The sequence below is a fragment of the Perca flavescens genome, chromosome 21 (assembly GCF_004354835.1).
Source record: "Perca flavescens isolate YP-PL-M2 chromosome 21, PFLA_1.0, whole genome shotgun sequence".
Lineage (NCBI taxonomy): Eukaryota > Metazoa > Chordata > Actinopteri > Perciformes > Percidae > Perca > Perca flavescens.
In genome coordinates, this window is record NC_041351.1 from 24,547,853 (window position 1) to 24,570,490 (window position 22,638).

At 41.5% G+C, this 22,638-nt stretch overlaps 1 protein-coding gene across 2 annotated transcripts; it reads left to right on the plus strand.

Moving 5' to 3' along the window:
* Positions 1-2,150: 2,150 nt before the first annotated feature.
* Positions 2,151-17,854, plus strand: bsk146 (brain specific kinase 146). 2 transcript variants are annotated; one of them, XM_028567912.1, is made up of 5 exons: positions 2,151-2,407; positions 14,410-14,663; positions 15,677-15,879; positions 16,452-16,643; positions 16,725-17,854. In XM_028567912.1, the coding sequence occupies exons 2-5, from the start codon at positions 14,492-14,494 to the stop codon at positions 17,475-17,477; spliced, it is 1,320 nt and encodes a 439-aa protein (XP_028423713.1). In that variant the 5' UTR covers positions 2,151-2,407; positions 14,410-14,491; the 3' UTR covers positions 17,478-17,854. The 2 variants fall into 2 exon arrangements, with proteins under 2 accessions (XP_028423713.1, XP_028423714.1); XM_028567913.1 differs by lacking the exon at positions 2,151-2,407 and adding an exon at positions 3,286-3,356.
* Positions 17,855-22,638: the final 4,784 nt, after the last annotated feature.

A 22,638-nucleotide genomic window follows, 5' to 3' on the forward strand; every position in this document is an offset into this window, starting at 1 on the left:
GTTTGACTCATGGTTTTTATTCATTAAATAAGCTTACAGACCATTCTAGGCATTATTAGTAATAAGGGATTTTGTCACCTTAACCTCACTGACTGATGAAGTGATAATAGATGAGGGTTAAGTTAAATAAAATGGAAGCAGAGCTGACTGGACAGTTCCACCACCGGCTCCCATCCCTGGTAATTACACTGTCACAGTAAACAAGCTGTACTTTTGATAGTGACACACATCTATATAATGCTCACATAGCAACTTGTCTTTAACCACTTGCAAGGCTCCATTGATACAATTATGACCCTTACAAGAAAAGTCCATCTGACGTCCTGTCCAGGTCAAGAACAATAGAAACTGACCAAATCTGAAATAAGGAAAAAATATACAGACTATGTGGAGTGGTAACAATGCAGAGAAAGTAATCCATAATCAAATTTCTTGCTTCTTATTTTTCTGGCCTCCAGTGGTAAGTGAACCACACTATTGGAGCCACAGTCTATGTACTTGCTGTAGAACGGTAATCCTTGCAAAACAGGACACTTATTACCCATGTGATGATGTTGGTGGAGAGATCAGAAAAAGCCTCTGGGGACAGCACCTCCCTATTTTCATCCTGTGATGCAACCTCTTGGTAACCAGAGGGCTGTTTTCTACAAAGAATCAGTCAAGGGTAATGCGCCACTGAGAGACAAAATAGTACTAAATAAGCCAATTGCAGCATATGTCTGATCAGGACAAAGGTTAAGTGTCAAGCTCATGAAAAGCAGTGCAGTATCCTACATAGGACTAGTAAAATATAATGTCTCAATAGAGAAAATGAACAAAGATATCACTGTCACAACTTGCTGCAGTGTTGTGGACCACAGAGTTGAATATTGTACCAATGTTTTGTCACGGTCATGAGACAGAACCAGATAATATTTGATTTTTCACCCCCCAAAAAAAAAACAACTATATTAGATATGGGACATTCAGGCATGCAGTTACTGCTTGTAAACTCCAGCTTCAGAGCTCTGAAGTCATAAGAGTCAAGAAGTGATTTTGGATTGAAACCAAAATGAAACCTTGTGTATTTAAAGGTTCTGGAAAGGTATGCACCAGATTTAATTTGATTATTAACAAAACTGTATTGGTTTTTATCTAACCTTTATTTCAGCAGGCAGCTAGCATTGAGGTTGGAAACCTTTATTTATTTTTTTCTTCTTTTTTTAAGATTATTTTTTGGGGCATTTTAGGCCTTTATTTGTAAAGGACAGCTGAATACATGAAAGGGGAGAGAGAGAGGGGAATGACATGCAGCAAAGGGCCACAGGTTGGTGTCGAACCTACGTCCACTGCATCAAAGGTGAACAGTAGATTATGAAGTACATCTTTTCTACAGCCATACAAAAGAAACCTTTCCTGAAAACGCTCCCATAGGTCGTTTGTTAAAGCAGATGACTCACCTTAACATTAATAGTGACGGCGCCCTCTATTGGCCTTAGTAATTATTGTGGTAGCAAAGCAGAAAGTAATGTGACAAAGTATAAGAGTGCCCAGTTAAAAGTAAACACCGATTATTGTATTATTTTACTTTATGGAACAAACGCAGGTAGCTTACTTCACGTAAGTAATGTCTAATTTTAACCGGGGGTTCAACAGTAGAGAAGCAATGGTATGATATGATACGAATAAAAAATCATTCCTTTCCTTTCATGGCCCAAAAGTGTTTGTAGTTACCTACACAAAAATGGCAATCTAACTACTTAAAGCACTATACAAATATGAATGTTGTAGAACTACAAGCAAGCTACTGTAAAATGTAGATAAACTAGTTTAATTAGGCCTACATGTAAGCCTAGTCGGGAAGTAGTGAACTGAAATTAATTTCAAATCTGGTGAACGTTGTCCCCAGAAATCTAGTCACAGACTGACTATTACACAGTTTGTGGTTGATAATGGCAGGACATGAAGACATATAGTAGTGTAGCATTTAATGAACTGAAACCCCAGCATCTCTTGAATATTTCCGGCTGCCCCCGAATGCAGCATAGTCTGTACGGAGACAGCGAGCAGCGGCGGCTACCGGCGGAGCAGCGCTGCGATTGGCGAGAGCGGAGAGGGGGGGAGGGCTTTTCTCCCTTCTCCTCGCCTCCTCTGCTGCGATCCCCCTCTCCTCTCCTCTCCTCTCCTCTCCTCCCATCCTAGAGGACAGAGCGATGCGGAGACAATAGGACGCAGAGCCGGAGGAGTCTGCAGGATGCTCGGCGCCACATCCACCGTCACAAGGTTGCACGGAGGCTATTCACAGGAGATCAGGCGTTTCTCCCAACTCACCTGGCCTTAGTATGCTCTCAGACCATCCCGTGTGTTCACCGGCAGCTTGGACTGACAGTGCGGACTCCACAGCCTCCATATGGGAACCAATTGAAGGGTGAGTAGCGAAATAAACCCGGATTTACGCTTCATCTATCCTCACCTGCACCCTGACTAACCCGCATCTGACTCGCTAAATTATACAGCCATTAGCCTACAAAAATAACAATAACTGCATTACACTGTATTTTCTTGTATCCATGATCGATTCGGCCTATTCTGGGCAGCAGCATACAGAAAACAATGCTGTGCTCCTTGAAGGTGGTTATTGATCACAACACAATCTCTTTCACCGCTCCCTCAACCTCCACCCCCCCACCATACATCCTCTGTTTTGGTATCTGCAGCAGCTCGTGTGTGTGTGTGTGTGTGTGTGTGTGTGTGTGCGCGCGTGCGTGCGTGCGTAAGTGACAGTGATTTTCCTCAGAGTCAGTGCGGTCTGAGGACACACTGCAGGGGGGTGAACCAACGTGACATAGCCTGACGAAATGCTGGATGCTGAATAATAGGAGACCATAATGTTTACATCCTGACTGGCTTGGTCCACATGCTGGTTTCAGTGCATGCTGGGCCAAAAGGAATTGTGGGTTGTGTTTGCACCTATTATGTTGCATTATTGCCACCCAGAAAACTTGCTACTGAATGAAATTCTCAATTAATGTAGGAGTAAATTGAGTAAATTAATTTAGTACTATTTTGTCTCTCAACCTTCAACCTTGTGTGAATTCCTTATTTTGTGTAATATACTATTTCATTATGTATTCTGAGCCCTGTGTGTGTGAACCCAAGACACAGCTGATCAAAGTGGGTTTAAGCTTCTTGATGGCACTTTAAAGCAAACACACACACACACACACACACACACACACACACACACACACACACAGGAAAATACACTCCAGCATGATGAGTCACAGATCACAATGTAGGTCACAGAGACGGTCCGGTCGGTGCTCAACAATCTTTGTCAGCGGGCGTCTCGCTGACAGCGGCGGTAACTTCACCTGGTAGGAAAATGGGAAACGTTCTGATGTTGCTAATATATACAGAGAAACAGTGATGTTTGATGTAGGTGCAGAGATGCAATGTGTTTCACTTTTATGCGGTACATGACGCCAAACTCTTAATAACTGTAAATAAAAACCATCAATAATTGATTCATTATGTTAGTTTTTAATTACAGCTAACTCGGGGTCAGAAATCTGTTGACTGCTACCATGATATGGATATCACGATACTCAATAATAGATAATATTGGATTATCGACCAGCCCTGCTTTTAAAGAGTTTTACGTTTTGTTACCTTTTGTTCACTTTCTTGCCCCGACGTAGATAAGAAGATCAACACCACTCTCATATCTTTACGCTAAATATGAAGTGAGAGCCACGGGGCGATTAGCTTAGCTTAGCACGAAGACTAAAAACAAGGGGAAAAGCTAACCTGGCGGTGTCAAAAGTGAAAAAAATCCACCACCCAACACCTCTACATCTCACTAATTAACATAGTGGATCTTGTTTATTTACTCCGTGCACAACCTGAAATGTAAAAAAATAATCTAATCTACAGCTTCACAGGGACATATCTCCCAAACTATTTCTTGGCCGCATTTATGCCGTGTTTTCACTGTTTGGTGTGGCTCTGCTCTGTTTGACTTGACTCACTTTTTTTTAGTTCCAGTACTTTTCTCTTTTTGTTTTCCACTGCGGATTTTTTTTAAATCTGGCTCTGGGGGCGACCTCTAGCTCACCCAATAAGAGCGCGCACCCCATGTAGGCTGAGTCCTTTGCGGCGGCCCAGGTTCAAGTCTGACCTGCGGCCCTCTTCTGCGTGTCATCCCCCATCTCTCTCCCACCTTTCCTGTCTATCCACTGTCACTATCTAATAAAGGGAAAAAGCCCCCAGCCCCCCCCAAAAAAAATCTGGGTCTGTGGCTAGTACTGGCTACTAAAAAAATCTTGGGTTTTTAGAAGATGTCCCAGGTCGCGCTAGGAATGATTTCATGACAAATGTGTTTTAACTCCACCTTTCAGCTCGCTTGGAACCTCGACTGTAAGGTAGTACCGGTAACAAAAAAAAGACCAAGTACTATCCACAACTTTTGCGAATGGAAACACGAAAATAAATGTTCCACAGTGTAAAGAACTAAACAGAACTTAACTGGGCTGGACTGCTTGGTGGAAATGCGACTATAGTGAAGTCTTAGGGTCTCTGCTGCTGGTTGCCTCATGCTAAAGACCAGACTTCAAGAAGTAAAATTGAAAGGTGCTGGTAGATAGATTTTGACAACACAGTCTCACTCCCTACTCGTCAAATGTATGACGCATGGTCAAGGACCCTGGCGTCAAGTTTCAACGAAATAGGGGTACCCTTGACGTTATTTTTCGACGAGGGGGTCCGTCAGATAGACATTCATGTTATTCCCTCACCGTCGGATATCGACGAAAGAAAAAAACACGCCCCCCGCCCCTTAACTCAAAATCTGTGACAGTTATTGGTATTTTTAGCCCAATAACCGCTGTTTTAATCAACATTATTTACGAGATAGTATCATGGTTTATATGTATTTCTTTTAATGTTATTATTTCGGTATATTTCGGCCAGGGAAGCTGGATTGCTTTTTTGTTGATTTATATTTTTTAAACTATAATTCTACATCTATCAACATTTATTTAGATGTTATCATGGTATTCATTTCTTTACTTTAATAATATTATTTCGGTCTTATTACCGGTGAAATATTACAATATATGCTGTAATACAGAACATTACGATATGATCCGAGCAGGAAGCATTCAAAGCCGATAGGCCTATCCCCCAATGCAAATGCGGCCATTCATTTCAAAGAATCGGGCAGCGATCAGCTGGTCTTTAACGCCAGGATCGCTTCAATATACATATATACAGTCAGTGATTGTGTCACCAGCAACAACACGTTGCTCAGTTTTGTTCCAGTAAGTTATGAACCATAATAACGTTTAAACGAATCCGCGGAAAAATCCGGAAGTGACGTAGTACGTCCCGCTCGGCGGATACGAGGATAAAAATATACAGGCCTAACATTCGTAATATTAATGTTTTTTTCTAATATTGGATTTGAGGAGTTAAACAGTAAATATAGTTATAATATTAAAATACAAATTCCACATCTCGTCTGTGAAAGAATATTCCACATTGTACGTGAGAATTTACACAATAAAATACTAATAATGAAAAAAATGTGTTTTATATTTAGCACTTTGATTTGCCTTATATATACTATATAAAAAACCTACAGTTGAGTGTTTAGAAATACAGCCTAATGGCTTGTTTGACTAATTTGCATTTGTTTTGAATTGTACTGTTGTGAAAAACAATAAACTATATACAAAGAGAAGCATTTTTTATTTTATTTTATTTTCCATACATAGTTATTTAAAAACACAATTTTCTAATTTTGCAGTTGATGAATATTAATAGCAAAGACTAAAGGGGAAAAACATGAGTATATTTATGTGTGGGACTTAGTTTGATTTAAAATCACACTGCATTATTAGTTGTTTTAAATAAATTACTTTTTTGAAATATCAATTTATGGAGGTTTTTGTTCACAGAGTAAAATGTATATAGCTTTGTTTGGGTATGTCTACATATACAACATGTGTTTTGGCATTTTTGGCACACTTCTACCTCAGCCCTACTGCACAAAGACAAAACTCACACATCTCATTCAACCATTTCACAAGCTGAGAAAAGGGTCATGACATGGGTCAGAGCAGTGGTTCCCAACCTTTTTTCCTTGGTGCCCCCCCCCCTAGTCATGTCTAAGAAAAGCTGCCCCCCCCCCTCCCTTTGAAACTGAAGTTGAGGTAACTCTCGAGATAGAGCTGGGTCAGAGGATATCAGAGGTCATAAATGATGAACCAATCCATCGGCTCTGCTCCTATAGGCCCAATGGTGTTCATATGGACAACATGCACCTTTGGCTGGAAGGCCCGTGTTGAAAGTGTGTTATCATTTAGAGCAGACACCCACGGTGAATCAGATGGTTTATGTTATACAAGGCTGCATTACAGAGAATTTTATTATGACTCTCATGAAGGTTGTGTAGAGGAATAGAAACCAGTCTCTCCAGGCAAGCACACAGAATATGGTCTGCTCTATCTTTATTCTCCATGCCAAGTATGAGCTCTTATCCTCTGGCAGAAGATATGGGTAAACTTAACATTTCTAAACTATAAAAACGTTGATGATGATATAGGCCTAATTTGGACCTACCTCAATTAAAACTTTAAATAATGTTGCTTGAGATTGAGGGTGTGCAATAGCTTCATGATATGAAGCATGGTTGTGTTGCTCTTGTCACTGTTTGTGAAAGATGAGCAATAGATTGTTGCTGTGTGATGTGTTTCAAGTCTGACTACATATCACTTTGTTCATGTTGTTTTTTATTGTAATTATGTCAGCTGTATGATAAAACAATATGTCAAGTGTTATATGTGAAGCATTTGAACTCAAGGCAAATATCCCTCTGGGGACAATAAAGTAGGCCTATCTCCTGCTAAGTGGTCTCCATGATGTGTAAAAATTTAAACGTTGTTGTAGGACTATAGCAAACACATCGTTGGAAAGGTCTCAACCTGGAGAGGAACATATGTCAGTCTGAAGAGGATACATTACTCCTGCTTTGAAATATTGACCTCTGAACCTTGAACCCAGTCCATGTTTGAAGGCCTATCATCTAGCAACAGAAGGTTCTACACACATAAAACCAGCTGTTATAGAAAGCTCTGGACCTCAGCTGTCATGTAGATATGGTAACCAAAGTTTATCCACTGTAAGCACTGTCAAATATGGTAATAAGCTATTTTCACCTATTTAACGATTCGATTTTTAAAATCTGATGACACCAGTGTGTTCCCCATCCCAAAAAACCCCAGGGTGTATCCAAAATTATACACTGCCAACTTCTACTTATGAGAAATATACCAATATACTTTAAAACTACAACTACCATAAGAAACGCCACAGAAGCTGTAACAAAGCTTGAGCACTTGTAGTTCTTCCGGGTAGGGTGGGGGGACTCGTTCGGCTCCTCTTTCTGCTGTCTGCCGTGAAATGGCTTGATTCCATTTCAGATTGAGGCCGCCCGCCGGCCGGGCGAGCACACAATATATGAGACAAATACATGAAACTGTATTTTATTATTATAACTATCTTTATTGTTTAACTCCTTAAATACAACGTTAGAAAAAAACATCAATATTACGAATATTATATATTTTTATCTTCGTATCCGCTGAGCGGGACGTACTACGTCACTTCCGGAGTTTTCCGCGGATTCGTTTAAACGTTATTATGGTTCATAACTTACTGGAACAAAACTGAGCAACGTGTTGTTGCTGGTGACACAACCACTGACTGTATATATGTATATTGAAGCGATCCTGGCGTTAAAGACCAGCTGATCGCTGCCCGATTCTTTGAAATGAATGGCCGCATTGCATTGGGGGATAGGCCTATCGGCTTTGAATGCTTCCTGCTCGGATCATATCGTAATGTTCTATATTACAGCATATACTGTAATATTTCACCGGTAATAAGACCGAAATAATATTATTAAAGTAAAGAAATGAATACAATGATAACATCTAAATAAATGTTGATAGATGTAGCATTATAGTTTAAAAAATATAAATCAACAAAAAAGCAATCCAGCTTCCCTGGCCGAAATAGACCGAAATAATAACATAAAAAGAAATACATATAAACCATGATACTATATCGTGAATAATGTTGATTAAAACAGCGGTTACTGGGCTAAAAATACCAATAACTGTCACAGATTTCGAGTTAAGGGGCGGGGGGCGTGTTTTTTTCTTTCGTCGATATCCGACGGTGAGGGAATAACATTAATGTCTATCTGACGGACCCCCTCGTCGAAAAATAACGTCAAGGGTACCCCTATTTCGTTGAAACTTGACGCCAGGGTCCTTGAGCATGCGTCATACATTTGACGAGTAGGGAGTGAGACTGTGTTGATTTTGACCTCCTTTCCACTGCATGGTAACAGCATGGCTTGACTCGATTCAACTCATCTGGAACCGTGCTTTATTGCTTTTCCATTGGCAAAAGTTGTAGATACTGTAGTACCTGATACCTGGTACTTTTGTTTTAACACCTTGGCCAAGGTTCCCAGGGAGCTAAGTCTAATTGGTCAGAGAGAACTGTCACTAGAGCAACACGGGACATAATGCATCAATACCATTTTTAAATGGTGGGGTGGCTGTGGCTTAGGTGGTAGAGCCAAAGTGTCCTCGGCAAGACACTGAACCCCGAATTGCTCCAGATGCTGCGTCATCCAAGTGTAAATGAGTGCATGTTTATCTGATGAGCAGGTGGCACCTTGTATGGCAGCCTCGGCCATGTGTGTGAATGGTTCCTGTACTATGTAAAAGAGCTTTGAGTAGTTAAGACTAGAAAAGCGCTATATAAATGCAGTCCATTTATAAATAGCGACTGTAATTTTCTTTATTTACCCATGTTCTTTTTTTCAAATGGCAGCCTGCAAAGCCACGCTGTGGTCAATTGATGAAGAGCATTCCTCTGTATGGTTGCTGATGAATGATTCAGCAATCCTGTGTCACATTGAAGATTACGTCACTGCCATTTCACGCAGCGTCACTATGAAGGTCAGCTAAGAGTCCCGGGTATTATCTGCAGTGTAAACCGAAATTGAGAAAAGCACCTGGTACCAAAAGTAAGTTGAGTCAAGTCAAGTCGACCCACCCCGTGGAAATTAAGCATAACGTATCTTCGGACAGAGCCAGGCTAGCCTTTTTCCCCTGCTTCTAGTCTTTCTGCTAAGCTAACTGTGTGCTACCACTAGCTTCATATTTTCTGTACAATCATGAGAGTGGTATCAACGCTTGGCACAAATGCTGAAAAGATAATTAATTCACTCTGGCGGAGGCAACCATCTGATGCTCCGGTGTCCATTAATTCCTGATAATGGACACCTTCCTTTATTTCTCATATTGCGATATATGTGATATAATCTTTTGTTAGACCCTTCCTGGCGAGTAAACACCCAAGTCTTTCATACTCCATGCATTCAGTTTGTAACGCAGGTTTTCCGTTACAAATGTGTAGTTTCCAAGTCCATGATGAGATAACTCTGATGACATCATAAGGGGTAATTTTCCAGAGCCACAGAAGACGATATGCTGTTGTCATGTATAGAATCGGCGGAGTGCAACTTTAAAGCCAGAATGTGGGATTGTCAACTTGTTAATGAGAAAGGCTTGAATGTAGTTTTAGGCCGTAAAGGAGTTCTAATTACAATAAGTTCAGAGGTCAGGGGTCAGTTACAGAAAGAGGAGTTCTGAATAATTATTTTTCTAACCTTTAGACAAAGCTGTAAATGAGGTCAAAAATCTACACCAGGATGTCAGTAGGTGGTGTTGGCTAGTGGTGCAGGGATATTGGACCACACACACACGCACACACACACACACACACACACACTTGCTGGTACTTTGCTACTAAACGGTCCTTGTCATTGTGTGCCGCTCTGCCTCTCTCTCCTTTCTCATTATTTTCTCTCCAATACACCACTCCCTGTCAAAGCTTTGTAACAAACAAACACTTTGATGTGCGTGCAGCAGTCAGTCACTTCTGGTCATGCCATCTTTTTATAAACCAAAGACAATTCCTATGTGGGCATTACATTTAATGGCTTAATGTCTGTGTTGTGGTTGCTCCACACACAAACAGAAATGTATTTGTGGGTCGTGCATCGGGAAAACTGAAAGGTCACCAAAAAAAGGTGAAGATGGCGGTGGCTCTAATTGTTCCGGGGCAGTATTGCTTCATCAGCGGGGGTGGACGTGGCTGTGTTCCTCGCCTTGGTTGGCTAAATGTGCTCGGCCGATCAGCTCTGCCTGCTGGTTGCATAAGCAGTCTGGGATTTAGTCAGCTGCAGTCCCTGGTCGCTGCTCTGTTCTCGGAGGAGGCAGGAAGAGGGGAGGGCTGGATTTGTGGTCACTTCACAGGAACATCTATTTTGTGTCCATTTCAGTATGTTGCATTTGAAAGCCTGTGGGAGTGTACAGGTGCAGTCCTGAGGAGGAAAATAGGATTTTTATAAAATGGTTAGTTTAAAGCTGCAAGCAAATCATTACCACATGCATTTTTAGATGATTTTTTTAATAATTACTAGTGTTTGCAACACTTATTTTCATCATCAATTCATCTATTGATTGATTTTTAATTGTTTAGTCTTTAAAATATCACAAACTAGTGAAAATTGCAGATCACAACTGACCATAGCACAAGATAACATCTCTATGATGGTGTCCAAAACTCCATAATATTCATTTTACAATAAAACAAAAAGCAGTAACACATTAAGGATTCTGGAGCCAGCATGTGCTTGGCATTTTTGCTTGATGACAATTTTAATAATAAAATAATTGCTACGATTACGATTACAAATGAGGTTGTCACAAAAAAAACTGGAAGCCTCTGCACTGCTCTTTACCTGTTGATAATGGAGGCTTATCTGCTGCATTATTTAGAATATAAATTGGTTCCCTTGTGGGGGCAGAGGAACACCAAACCAAGCGGAAAGAACAACATTGACATAATCACCTTTTAAAATAGTTATGGAAAACATGTTAGCTAAATTTAGCAACATTAGCATTCATTTAAATGCATATCAAATTAAAATGCAGATACATAAATTTAAAGGAAAACTGAGCAAATATTAACTTTGAGGTTTCACAGTTCCCTTGACAATAAGCTTGTGTTTAAGTTATAGTAATGATTTAGAAACATGATCATGAAGTCAAGCAAGATTTTAAGCATTGTTATTTTAACCGTATTCCTCTGCAGAGCCAACACACACACAAGTTGCATGTGTGAGACTCTTAGGATCACAAGTGCCACAGTAAGCGCTTCTGATCCTGGAAAGAAAATAATGGCCTTCTCTGTTGTCAACTGCCTGGCCTCCCTCCTGTGTGCGTGTGTGTGTGTGTGTGTGTGTGTTTGTGTGTGTTTATCACATGTCCGAGAGCTTTTACTTAAGAGAGGGAGAAAGGTACAGTACATCCTCTCTCCGCTGCCATTTATCACTCACAGACTCATCTCTCCTCACCTGCTGGTGTCAACTGCTCTGCCAGACCAAAAGAGGCCTTTTCAATGACGTGTTTGTGTGTGTGTGTGTGTGTGTGTGTGTTTGTGTGTGCACGCGCGTGAGTGCATCCGTGGCGTGCATGCATGTGTGTGTGTCACATAGTTGGTAGTCTGACTCACCGTGTAGACTATTTGTATAAGCCTGCCAATGGTTGCCTAGTTCAGACAGAATTCTCCTCCCCTTCTGCTATCTTCGCTATCTATTTTGCAAGGACATTGTCGCTGGGGCGCTGCCCAAGACAATTGTGATTGGTTTAACACAAGCAAGCCAAAGCGTTTTTCCCCCTATACTAGAATAATAATGGGTGGAGATTACATAGCTGGTGATTTGTGATGAAGCAGGTTATTGCAGCTGCTCAACCCATATAAGAATCGTACTCTCTGCATCCCACTAGACAGTGAAAAGAGATTTAACAATTTGAGAGATTTTGGGACAATATCAGATAGATTGACATAGATATGTGCTGATGATGACGAAAGTGCTCTAAATATGACAGCAGTCCAAGTGTGAGCGAAAGTGTATGTGTGTGTGTGTGTGTGTGTGTGTGTGTGTGTGTGTGTGTGTGTGTGTGTGCAAAGTCATATATTTTTTCCACATGTGCTTGGATCTATAGAGTGAGGGTCAGGATTTGGCAGGTATCACTGCTCAGGGAGTTGAGAAAAGAAAAGCAATCATGAAGAATAATCACACTGCAGCAAACAATGGATTTGCGAAGAATTATTTGCTTTGTGTGTGTGTGTGTGTGTGTGTGTGTGTGTGTGTGTGTGTGTGTGTGTGAGATTTAACTCACAGCTCAGCTGTGGCATTCCCCTTGGCGAGAAGCATTTAGAATTACTTAAGCCTTCACTGCAGATAATTAGCATTTTCATTGACTATCACACTGCAGATCAGAGCAGCAGAGCAGACTGTGAGCTGCAACATCAAAGACTTATCCATCGCTGGCCTTGAAAACCAACACACACTCTCCTATTTACATCCCAGAACAGCGCGTGTGTTTCTTCTATGTTTCAATCCCTCCACGACTTTTTTTATTAAATGAAAAGGAGTATACGAATGGAGCTGCCTGCCCTCCACATTCTGGACACAGTGACAATGAATGTGGCTTACGAGGCCAAACATGCCATTGTTATCTTGTCAAATATACCTGTAATCTCATATTTTTTATAAAAAAAAAAAAAATTTATTATGTATTTCTTTATCATCATATTTAACATGTGAAATGTTTGGAAAACCACATATGCCTCAATGTGAATTTACCAGATATAAAATATATTTCATATGTGATTTTACATGTGAAATGTTGGAAAACCACAAGAAAGTGTAAAATGTAAAATGTGTTTTTTGATTTTCTATTATGAAAAAAATTCCCTGGTACCTGCCAACAGATTTTTTAGTATCACCCCATCGAGGTTCCAAGCAAGCTGAGGCGCTACCAAAAGGTGATGTGAAAACCTGCAGACTACTGATTGGTCAGAGAGAATTGTCACTAATCACTGCATCATCATTGCTACCGGCAGACGGGGGTGTCCCATAGACAGTATATAAACTGGACCGACAGATCCGTCTCTGGACGGAGACCAGTGAAGGGTATTAGAAGCACTTTTCTGGTGATCGCTGAGAGTTACTGCGCAGCCTCCAACTGAGAGAGACGACGTAAATGTGACGTGAGCAACGTGTCTGAAAGTTGTAAGTCTTCTGGTAGCTGTGCCAAGAGAAATCTCAATCATTCCCAATCTTACAGAGACGGAGAGTGTAGGTATATGTAAGGAGATAACATGGGCACAGGCTAATTATTGCTAACTAAAATGCTAGTTAACAATATTAATTAAACTTGAACAGCACATGTAAGTCGAAACTGCCTGCGAGCTTCTCCTGTACTATTCCTCTACTAATTCCTCTACTCTGCGACAGTAAGTCGCTTGGTTATGACACAATTGTTAGCCTATTTTTACAAAAACGTCTGCTACGGAGCCATAACGTGAGATACAATGTAATGGAGCCTTTTATACATTGTCGTGTTTCTTCAGAAATAAACAATGGACAAATAGAGTCTTTAAACGCTTCAGATGTAAAGTTATTTGCTGTCAAAGTGACGGCAAAATGAATGGCAGTCAATGGAATGCTAACATCGGGTGATCGTTTGGTAGCATCAAAATTGCGCCATAGGAGGTTCGAGTTCTGAAGAGAGGCTTACCCCCCTGGGGTGTCCTGAACAAACCTGCCATTTTTAAATAGCTGAGCTTCAGCTTATTATGAAACTAAATTGGTCTTCTGGCTGTGGCAAACAGCCATATGCCACATGCACACGGCAGTTTCCTGCGGCGTCACTATGACGACCAGCCACGCTCATCTCACACATGAGGCAGTACTAAATCTGCAATGGAAAAAAGAGGACGGTGCACCTTATCCGAGTCGAGTCGAGTCAAGCCAAGTAGAGCTGGTACTAGCAGTCGGTAAGCACCAGTATATAGCGCCTTTCTACCTTACCGGACAACGTGCTTTACAATTATCCTCTCATTCCTCCATTCACATACACAGATGGTGACGGAGCTGCCATGCAAGGTGCTGGCCCACTACATGATGTGCCCGTGGGCCCGTCAGAAGTGTTGTGGCCACAAAAGAAAAAGACCTCGCTCTCTCCGGACAATACTGGCGTCTAGAAAGTCACTAGATTTGTCTCTAGTCATCGCTACTGTACAGAACGTTGGTGGTGAACCGCAATCAATGAGCCATCTAGGGATGAAGCAACTCCTTGCTCCCACTACTGTACAGCGTGCTGCGCGTGACATCTCGGTTTATAGTTCGATATTGTGTAATTATAATGTGATTTTTATATCTTAAATGTATAATGTCAATTAAGAAATGTGTCCTCTCTCGTTTCTGTACAGTGATACCAGCTGTTAGCTGTCCCACCTGAGCGTCTGTTTCCCAGTTTTTTCTCTTGGCCCGTCCCCTAAAGCGGTCCCTAGCATGAGTTCTTCTCCGCTGGTATCTCGAGCCAACATGGACATCCTGGACGAGCTGCAGCTGATCGCAGCCCAGAACCTGGAGAGGCTGGAGGTCAACAAGTACTACGAGGTGATTAGGGAGCTGGGCAAGGGCACCTATGGCAAGGTGGATCTGGTCATTCACAAGATCAGAGGTGAGGGGACACATACACACACATACACACAAACAATATCCTCCTGCTTTTAAAGTGATGGTTCGGAGTAATTTACCCTAGGGTCCTTTGCACCATGACCTCGAGCCAAACACCCCCCCAGAAGCTTTTTTCACCTGGGTCTAACATTGGGCGAGTTAGCGTAGAGTAGCGTTAGCTGCTGAATAGCTTAGCGCAGGGGCTAATGGACCCACGTTTGTATCTCTTAAATGACCCCACTAATAATGCCCGAAATGATACCAAAGGTCTACACTAGTTTATATAGGTTATGCACTCATAAAACGATGGATTGGAAAGTTTGTAAGTACACCAGAAGTTTATGTAAATAACACTTGCCTGCTGGCTTCTGCTCTCTGCTGTTGTTGTTGCTGCTGTGAGACGAGTGCTTAGGGACGTCTACAAATTACAACACCGAAAAGAGATGCAACAAAAATATTTTTTAATTTAACTTATTTTTTAAAGTAAGTGCTGTAGTATAACTAGCAGGAGACAAGTAATAATTGAGGTAAGTTTGGAGACATTACCTTATTTAATCATTAAATTAATAAATATTTTTGTTGTATCTCTTTTCATTGTAGTAATTTGTAGACAGCCCTAAACAGTCGTCTAACTGCAGGTAGCAGCAGCAGTTGTTGTGTTCATAAACTTCTGGTGTACTTACAAACTTTCCAATCCATCGTTTTATGAGTGCATAACCTATTTGTACTAGTGTAGACCTTTGGTATCCTTTTGGGCATTATTAGTGGGGTAACTTACGAGATACAAATGTGGGTCCATTAGCCCCTGCGCTAAGCTATTCAGCGGCTAACGCTACTCTACGCTAACTCGCCCAATGTTAGTCCCAGGTTAAAAAAGCTTCTGGGGGGGGTGTTTGGTCATCGAGGTCATGGTGCGAAGGACCCTAGGGTAAATTACTCCGAACCATCACTTTAAATAAGCAACAACAAAAATACAAAAGTCTATGCAATTATTTTTCCTCCACTTCGTCCAATAAGGTACAAAAATGGCACTGAAGTTTCTGAAGAAGAAGACAACAAAGCTGAAGTCGTTCCTGCGGGAGTACAGCATCTCACTCTACCTGTCCCCCTGCCCTTTCATCATCAACATGTTCGGCATCGCTTTCGAGACAGATGACTACTATGTGTTCGCACAGGAGTACGCTCTGGCAGGGGACCTTTTCGATATCATTCCTCCACAGGTGCGCCATCTTATTTTTTATTCTGGTTATTGCTTCTTTGCGTCATTGCTTTTGAGTCAACGACTTAAGCAAAAATATCCGTCTCTACAAGTTTTTAAGAAGTTAAAACACAGTTGAGTCAGTGATGAAGTACACAAGTCCTGGCCTCAGACACAAGTCTATCTCTAGTCGCTATTCTCTGGACTTGGACTCATGACTTGGACTTGGAGTTGACTCAGACTTGAGGATTTATGAAATCGTACTCGAGCATTCATGAAATAGGACTTGGAAGTTGGATGTTTTTGACTACTTTTATGTGTAATAGGCAGTGATGGAGTAATTAAGTCCTGGACTAGGACTCGACTCTGACTCAAGTTGCTATTCTCTGGACTCGTGGCTCGACTCAGACTCGTACTCAGGTAATGGTGACTCAACTCAGACTCGAGACTTGACTCGGAGTCGACAGTTGTAACTGGTGTAAGTTAGATCAGTGTCTGTCAGTGGAGTTTTTAGTCCAACATCAGCCAGAACAGTGATGCATGTTTCATTGGTGTATATAGCCTACCGTATGTATTGCCTGTCCGTTCCTTCAGGTTGGTCTTCCTGAGGCAGTGGCAAAGCGCTGTGTGCACCAAGTAGCCATCGCTCTGGACTACCTGCACTGTAAGAAGCTGGTCCACAGGGACATCAAGCCTGAAAACATCCTCATTTTTGACCGAGAGTGCCGCAAAGTTAAGCTGTCTGATTTTGGCATGACCCGCCGAGCTGGCTCACCTGTGAAAAGAGTGAGTAGCATTTCGATCTGTGACCTCGGAAATTGTGTCTTGTTTCAACCATGGCGTTGACCTGTTGAGTTTCCCCTGCAGGTGAGTGGCACCATTCCCTACACCGCCCCAGAGCTCTGTGACGTGTCCCGCCACGAGGGTTTCTGCGTGGACTACAGCACTGACGTTTGGGCCTTCGGTGTGCTGCTCTTCTGTATGCTGACTGGCAACTTCCCCTGGGAGAAGGCGCTGCCCTCCGACTCCTTCTACCAGGAGTTCATCCGCTGGCAGAGGAGGAGGACAAACACGGTGCCGTCCCAGTGGAGGCGCTTCACTGAGCAGGCCCTCCGCATGTTTCGGCGACTGCTTTCGGTGGAACAGGACCGCCGCTGCTCCGTCAAAGAGGTTTTCGGGTATTTCAGCCACTCCTGGATGCTGGACGCAGAGAACAACACCAACAATGGCAATGGCAACAGCAACAGCGGAGGTGGTGGAGAGAGGGTGGGCGGCGGAGGAGGAGGAGGAGGAGGAGTGCGGGAAGAGGTGGAAGGCACTATCTCGTCATCTTCATCTGGGGAGGAAGATGAGGAGCTCCTTGTGGAGAGGATGAAGCAGCAGACTTTATCTCCTCTCTCCCCGCTGTCACCTCTTTCTCCCATGTCTCCGGTGGCAGTGGAGAGGGGGAGTGGTGGCGGGGCTAAGGGCATGATGGAACCAGGCGGTGGCCACCATTTTGTTTCCGTCTCCACCAACAGCTCTGTGTCATCCACCAACAGCTACGATCGAATGCCGCGAGAAAACAGTTCCCCAGGTGGCCGCATGCTGGTGGCCACGCCTATTGAAATCTGCGTCTGAGTGCGTCAGAACGTTGATGTTTTCACAGATCCACTGGTACACACTTTTTATACCTCTCATCCAAATGTGCATGCATGGAAAAAGAAACAAACTGATAATGAGTACTAACATGTATCCTGTTATAAACATCTTGGGAAAGGAAGAGCACATGAAAGACTTAACAGAGAGTATTTGTAGAATGCTTACATTTTGCATGAGGTAGGGCTTTTGGTCGAATTGGAGTCAAAAGACTCCATGAGAAGCCCCATGTACACATTGATTTCAATGGTGTGTGCATTTGCAGTTTCGTGAAACCCAGAGGAAAAATGAAAAATTGCTACCATTAGAGATTCTGTCAGTCTACCATCCGAAAAGAAGACCAAAATGTATTTCTTAAAGCAATACTTTGAGCAAAAAAAGGCAAATAGAGACAAAAGTGGCAGAGTACTGTCAGGACATCACTGGGTGTCATTTTTGAATGAAGCCAAGGGACAAAGGATTTGTATTTTTGAGAAGACTAAAACGGAGTTCAAGGAAATACCTTGTAAGATAAAAACGGACAAGCAGTGGTTTTAAATGTTTCATGTGTGACAAAAATGTGAAAGTGTGAGTGTGTTGTGTGTATTACGGTGTTCCGTGTGTTAGAATCCAAAAGAAGTGGATTTATTTTGCTTTGAGAATTTTAATATTTATTTTAATCTAAAAAGACTACACACTATTTTTTCTATTGTTTTTTTTTTTTTTATAAAACAGCTTTCTTTGTTTTTCGTTCAACTTCACATTGTATTTTGGTGTTCTGGCATAGCTGTGCCAAATCTACTTCCATTTGGTTGGCTGCTGTACATATTGGTATTCATACCAATAGTTGTATATCATCTATGAGGTTTGATCAACGGGTTTCAGATGGAATATTTTACCGCTACTGTCCGTAAACCAGTATGTTCATGAGCGACAGACTAGACTGAGAGAAGGCTTATGATGTCTCTGTTCTTCATGTCAAACATATCTACTTCACTGTTGAAAAAGTATTTTCTAGCCACTCTCAAAATTGTTTTTTTATAGCTTCTGTTTTCCTTCTTTTTTTCTCTGAAAAAATGTTTGTATTGCTTATGTTTTCTTCGAAACATTTAGCGAAATGTATTGTCTAAAAAGAAAAGAGAATTAATCAGTTAGCATTTTCAATTCAATCTGAAGAAGAAGAAAAAAATCACAGAAGATGTTAAAGAGTCACCTTTTATAATCTGCATGAAGAGTAGCTCAAACTTACCTTTACGAAGAAATTGAACCGGCTTTACGGGAAAAAAAGGTTAAAAAAGAAACGTAAAATGTTGTGATGTGGAATTTCTGCCGTAGCACAGTTTCTTGCATTATGTCCCTGAGTGAATATTGCTGTCATGATCTCTTAAGACATCCTAGGGCTAAAAAAAATCGCAACAATAATTTGTTTCTATTCAGTGTGTTGTATATGTATTACTATCAATGCAGTGAACTCATCTCACCACCTTCAGGAACAGAAAATAAGCAAAGCATGAGGACATAGAGCGAGAGCTTGAATTTAAACCACAGATAGGGAATTAAATTATGTAATTTTTGCTTCTAAATTGGCACCTTTAGTGAAGTAGTGTGGCGTAGATAAAAAAAAAATTCTACCAAGTTAAAATAATCCATTCATTTCTTTGACTCAATATTACCTAAATATTTTGAGGGGGAAAAAAGCATTGGAATGGACCTTTTGTGTGGTGCTTTCCAAAAATAAGTTTGCATGAACTTGTATGTGCTAAAGCTCTGTTGTGAAAACTTGCTCAGTGTTTCTCCTGTCACAAGCTGTAGTACTCTGTAGATGTAGTATAGCTGCAAACAACATGTTTCTTTATCTTGTGAGAGTCAGTAGCCTCAGCTTGGATCTGCCTGACTGAAGATCAGCTAAACTCGGTTCAGCCCTTATAGAAACCGTTAGGATCGTTTTCATCAAAGCTGCTCCCGGATCAGCAAGCGAGTATGCAAATTACTACATCTTGTGACAATCTCTGACCTCATTGGCAGCCTCCTGACTCAGAACAAAGGACAGTCCTGATACAGACACTGTAGCTGTGCTGTTTTCTATAGCTGATTGCTCTCCATCAGCCAGCTGCAAGCAGCACTGGCGCTGCAGCGTTTACTGCGTAAGCTCTAGCACATCACATTAAACTGGGGAGGCATCTCACGCGACTGTATTAAGAAAAGATAACACAGGCCTGTACATTACCTCGTCATGTCATTCTTTCTCTGCAGTTTCCCCCCCTAAAACCACCCTTCTACTTCTCCTTAGCCCTTCCCAGATGTATCTGTACAAACTATTTAGTCTCATTTTAAGTCAAGTGAGAAATCAGTAAATATGGCAGTGGTTGAGTGAAGTGCTGTCACTTTTTGAAAAAACAAATGTAATTTGTTCAAATTATATGGAACGCAGCCCACATTGTTTAATCAGATAAGAAGATATGCTGCCGCATTGACATTCTGTTCATTTGCTGTGCCTCCACAGCATTAGTTAACACCAAGCTAACATTTGACTTCAGATTTGTTCTTGTTACCATAACGCAGGCATGTATTTTGGTCATCTGTTGGCCACAGTTCATATTTTCCTCCACTTTGCGTTAGCAAAAACAACCAGTTTACAGATAGGGAAATAGGGCAAATGGTAGTTCAAATTTCAACAAGTGACAGCCTGAAGCATTAAGTTGCTAAATTTGGCTCTCGTAATGTTAGTACTCCACTGTTTGTTTGTCCGTTACTGCAAAACCTCACCTCCATGATGCAATATTTTTTTTTCTAAGATGGCAAAGGTATGACCTGCCCTACTCTGTCTCGATTGGCTTGGTATTCTTACCCTGACCTTAACCAATCTCACTCCACGTGCCTAAACCTAACCAAACCTAACCAAACCTATCCAAACAAAATCAGTGAGTACTAGCTAATTAGAGACTGAGTAGGGTGGGTCATGCCTGGACTTCGGTTTATACAGAAGTTTATTCGGAAGTTAGTCCGTTGCCATGTACATAAAAATGGCTGGCGCTATGATCATTCTGCTAATTTCATTTGAATGGGAGTGGCCTTTCCAGCCATTTAATTTCCCTTGGTTAGAATTGATATTTTGATATAGTAGTGTAACCGGTCTGCACTGGCTGTGCCATTGCTTTCCTAAGGGGAAAGCGGTGGAGACAACTCAGAGGAAACGCTACCCTTGGTGTGGCGCAACGCCCAAAACTGCCACCGAGTACTGCGCTCAAAGTTCAAATTATTTTAACTTTGACGTCGTTGCCCCTGACCTTTCAATGCGCAACCAAAGCAAGATGCAAAGATAATGTGTCGGCGGCTTTACTTATTTTACTATCAGGTCCAGTATCTGCTTCAACTGAGGACACCGGGCCTGGGAGGATTGAGTCACTCCAAAATATAAAATAAAACATTAAGGGAACCGTACCTTTGCTGCGAGTCACTTTCCCTTTTTCTTCCTTGTGACGCCTGAATCGGTCGCTACTGCCTCCTCACCTTATCCATAACGTAATGTGTTGTAAACAGAGTTCAAATGTCTTTCTGTACTGTGACATATTTCAAAGCATCATGATTTTGGTGGAATTTTAGTGTGTAGATGACCACAGCACTAGAACTCGTATCCAGTTCTGTCTTTGCAATACAACTGTCTTCCTGTAAACTGAAATTTAGTCAATAAAATGAAAATTCTTGGTGGAGTGATGTTTGCTATTGTTTTTTCCCCAGGAGTCCTCTGTTATGCATTAGGACATAGGTGGAGTTGATTAATAGTATAGTTTGTACTGTACAGTGTGTAAATTTGTCTCATCCCAGGAGATACAGAATATAATAAATTTGTAGTCATCATCATCAGAGCCTTATAGAAATTGGATAGTTAATTATGTATCTCTTTTGTATTTTGTAAATTTGGGGTCTCTGTAAATTAAAGAGTATGGTCTAGACCTGCTCTATATCAAGTGTCATGCGATAACTTTTGTTGTGATTTGGTGCTATATAAATAAAATTGACTTGACAAAGATACAAACTGTGAAGAGAAAAAAAGACAAATCTTTCTCTTAGTTAGATGGCTAACTGACTGTTGGTGAGCCTGTTGGAGGGCAGGGTGTCATTTGATTGGCTAGCTTCTAAAAGCTCCACTATCAGCTAATTGCTAGCATAGACAGTTAAAAAAATGGACCAAGAAGATAGATTTCAATGGAGACCAGTGATGTGAATTAGAAGCACTTTTCCAGTGAGGGCTGAGCGTTACTGCGCAGCCTCCAACTGAGCTTGAAGATGTAGATGTGACATGAACCTGTCTGAAAAGTTGTAAGTCTTCTGGTAGCTGTGCCAAGAGAAATCTCAATCATTGCCAATCTTGCAGAGATGTAGAGCGTAGGTATATGTAAGGAGATAACATAGGCACAGGCTAATTATTGCTAACTAAAATGCTAGTTAACATTAGTAATTAAACTTGAACAGCTAATGTAAGTCAAAACTGCCTGCGAGCTTCTCCTGTACTGTATGGTAATTCCTCTACTATGCGATAGTAAGTCGCGTGGTTATGACACAATCGTTAGCCTATTTTTACAAAAACGTCTGCTACGGAGCCATAACGTGAGGTACAAGGTAATGGAGCCTTTTATACATTGCTGTGTTTCTTTAGAAATAAACAATGGACAAATAGAATCTTTAAACGCTTCAGATGTAAAGTTATTCCTGTCAAAGTGACGTCAAAATGAATGGCAGTCAATGGAATGCTAACGGTGGGTGAGGTCTAGGTAGCATCAAAATGGCGCCATAGGAGGTACGCGTTGTGGAGAGAGGCTTACCCCCTTGGTTGCTAGTCTCGCTTTGCCAGACCATCCACATGGATGCGGAGCGGAGGAGGGTCTGGCTACTCCACATAGCATTCAGGGATGGGAGAAAAATGTTCTCTGGTTTATTGGCATTTCTTTAAACCAATGACAATCGTTGTGGCCAGTGCTAAACTCCGTAGGGAGCCGCTGCAAAATAGTTGTGCGAGAGAAAACTCAGATTGGACAGTCTAGCTAGCTTTTTCAATTTACCCTGCAGAGATCTGAGGAGCAGTCACCCACAGTCCTCATATCACCATTTAAAATTCCAACACAAAGAAAGCGGAAGGAAACGGACATCAGCGAAAATACATGTA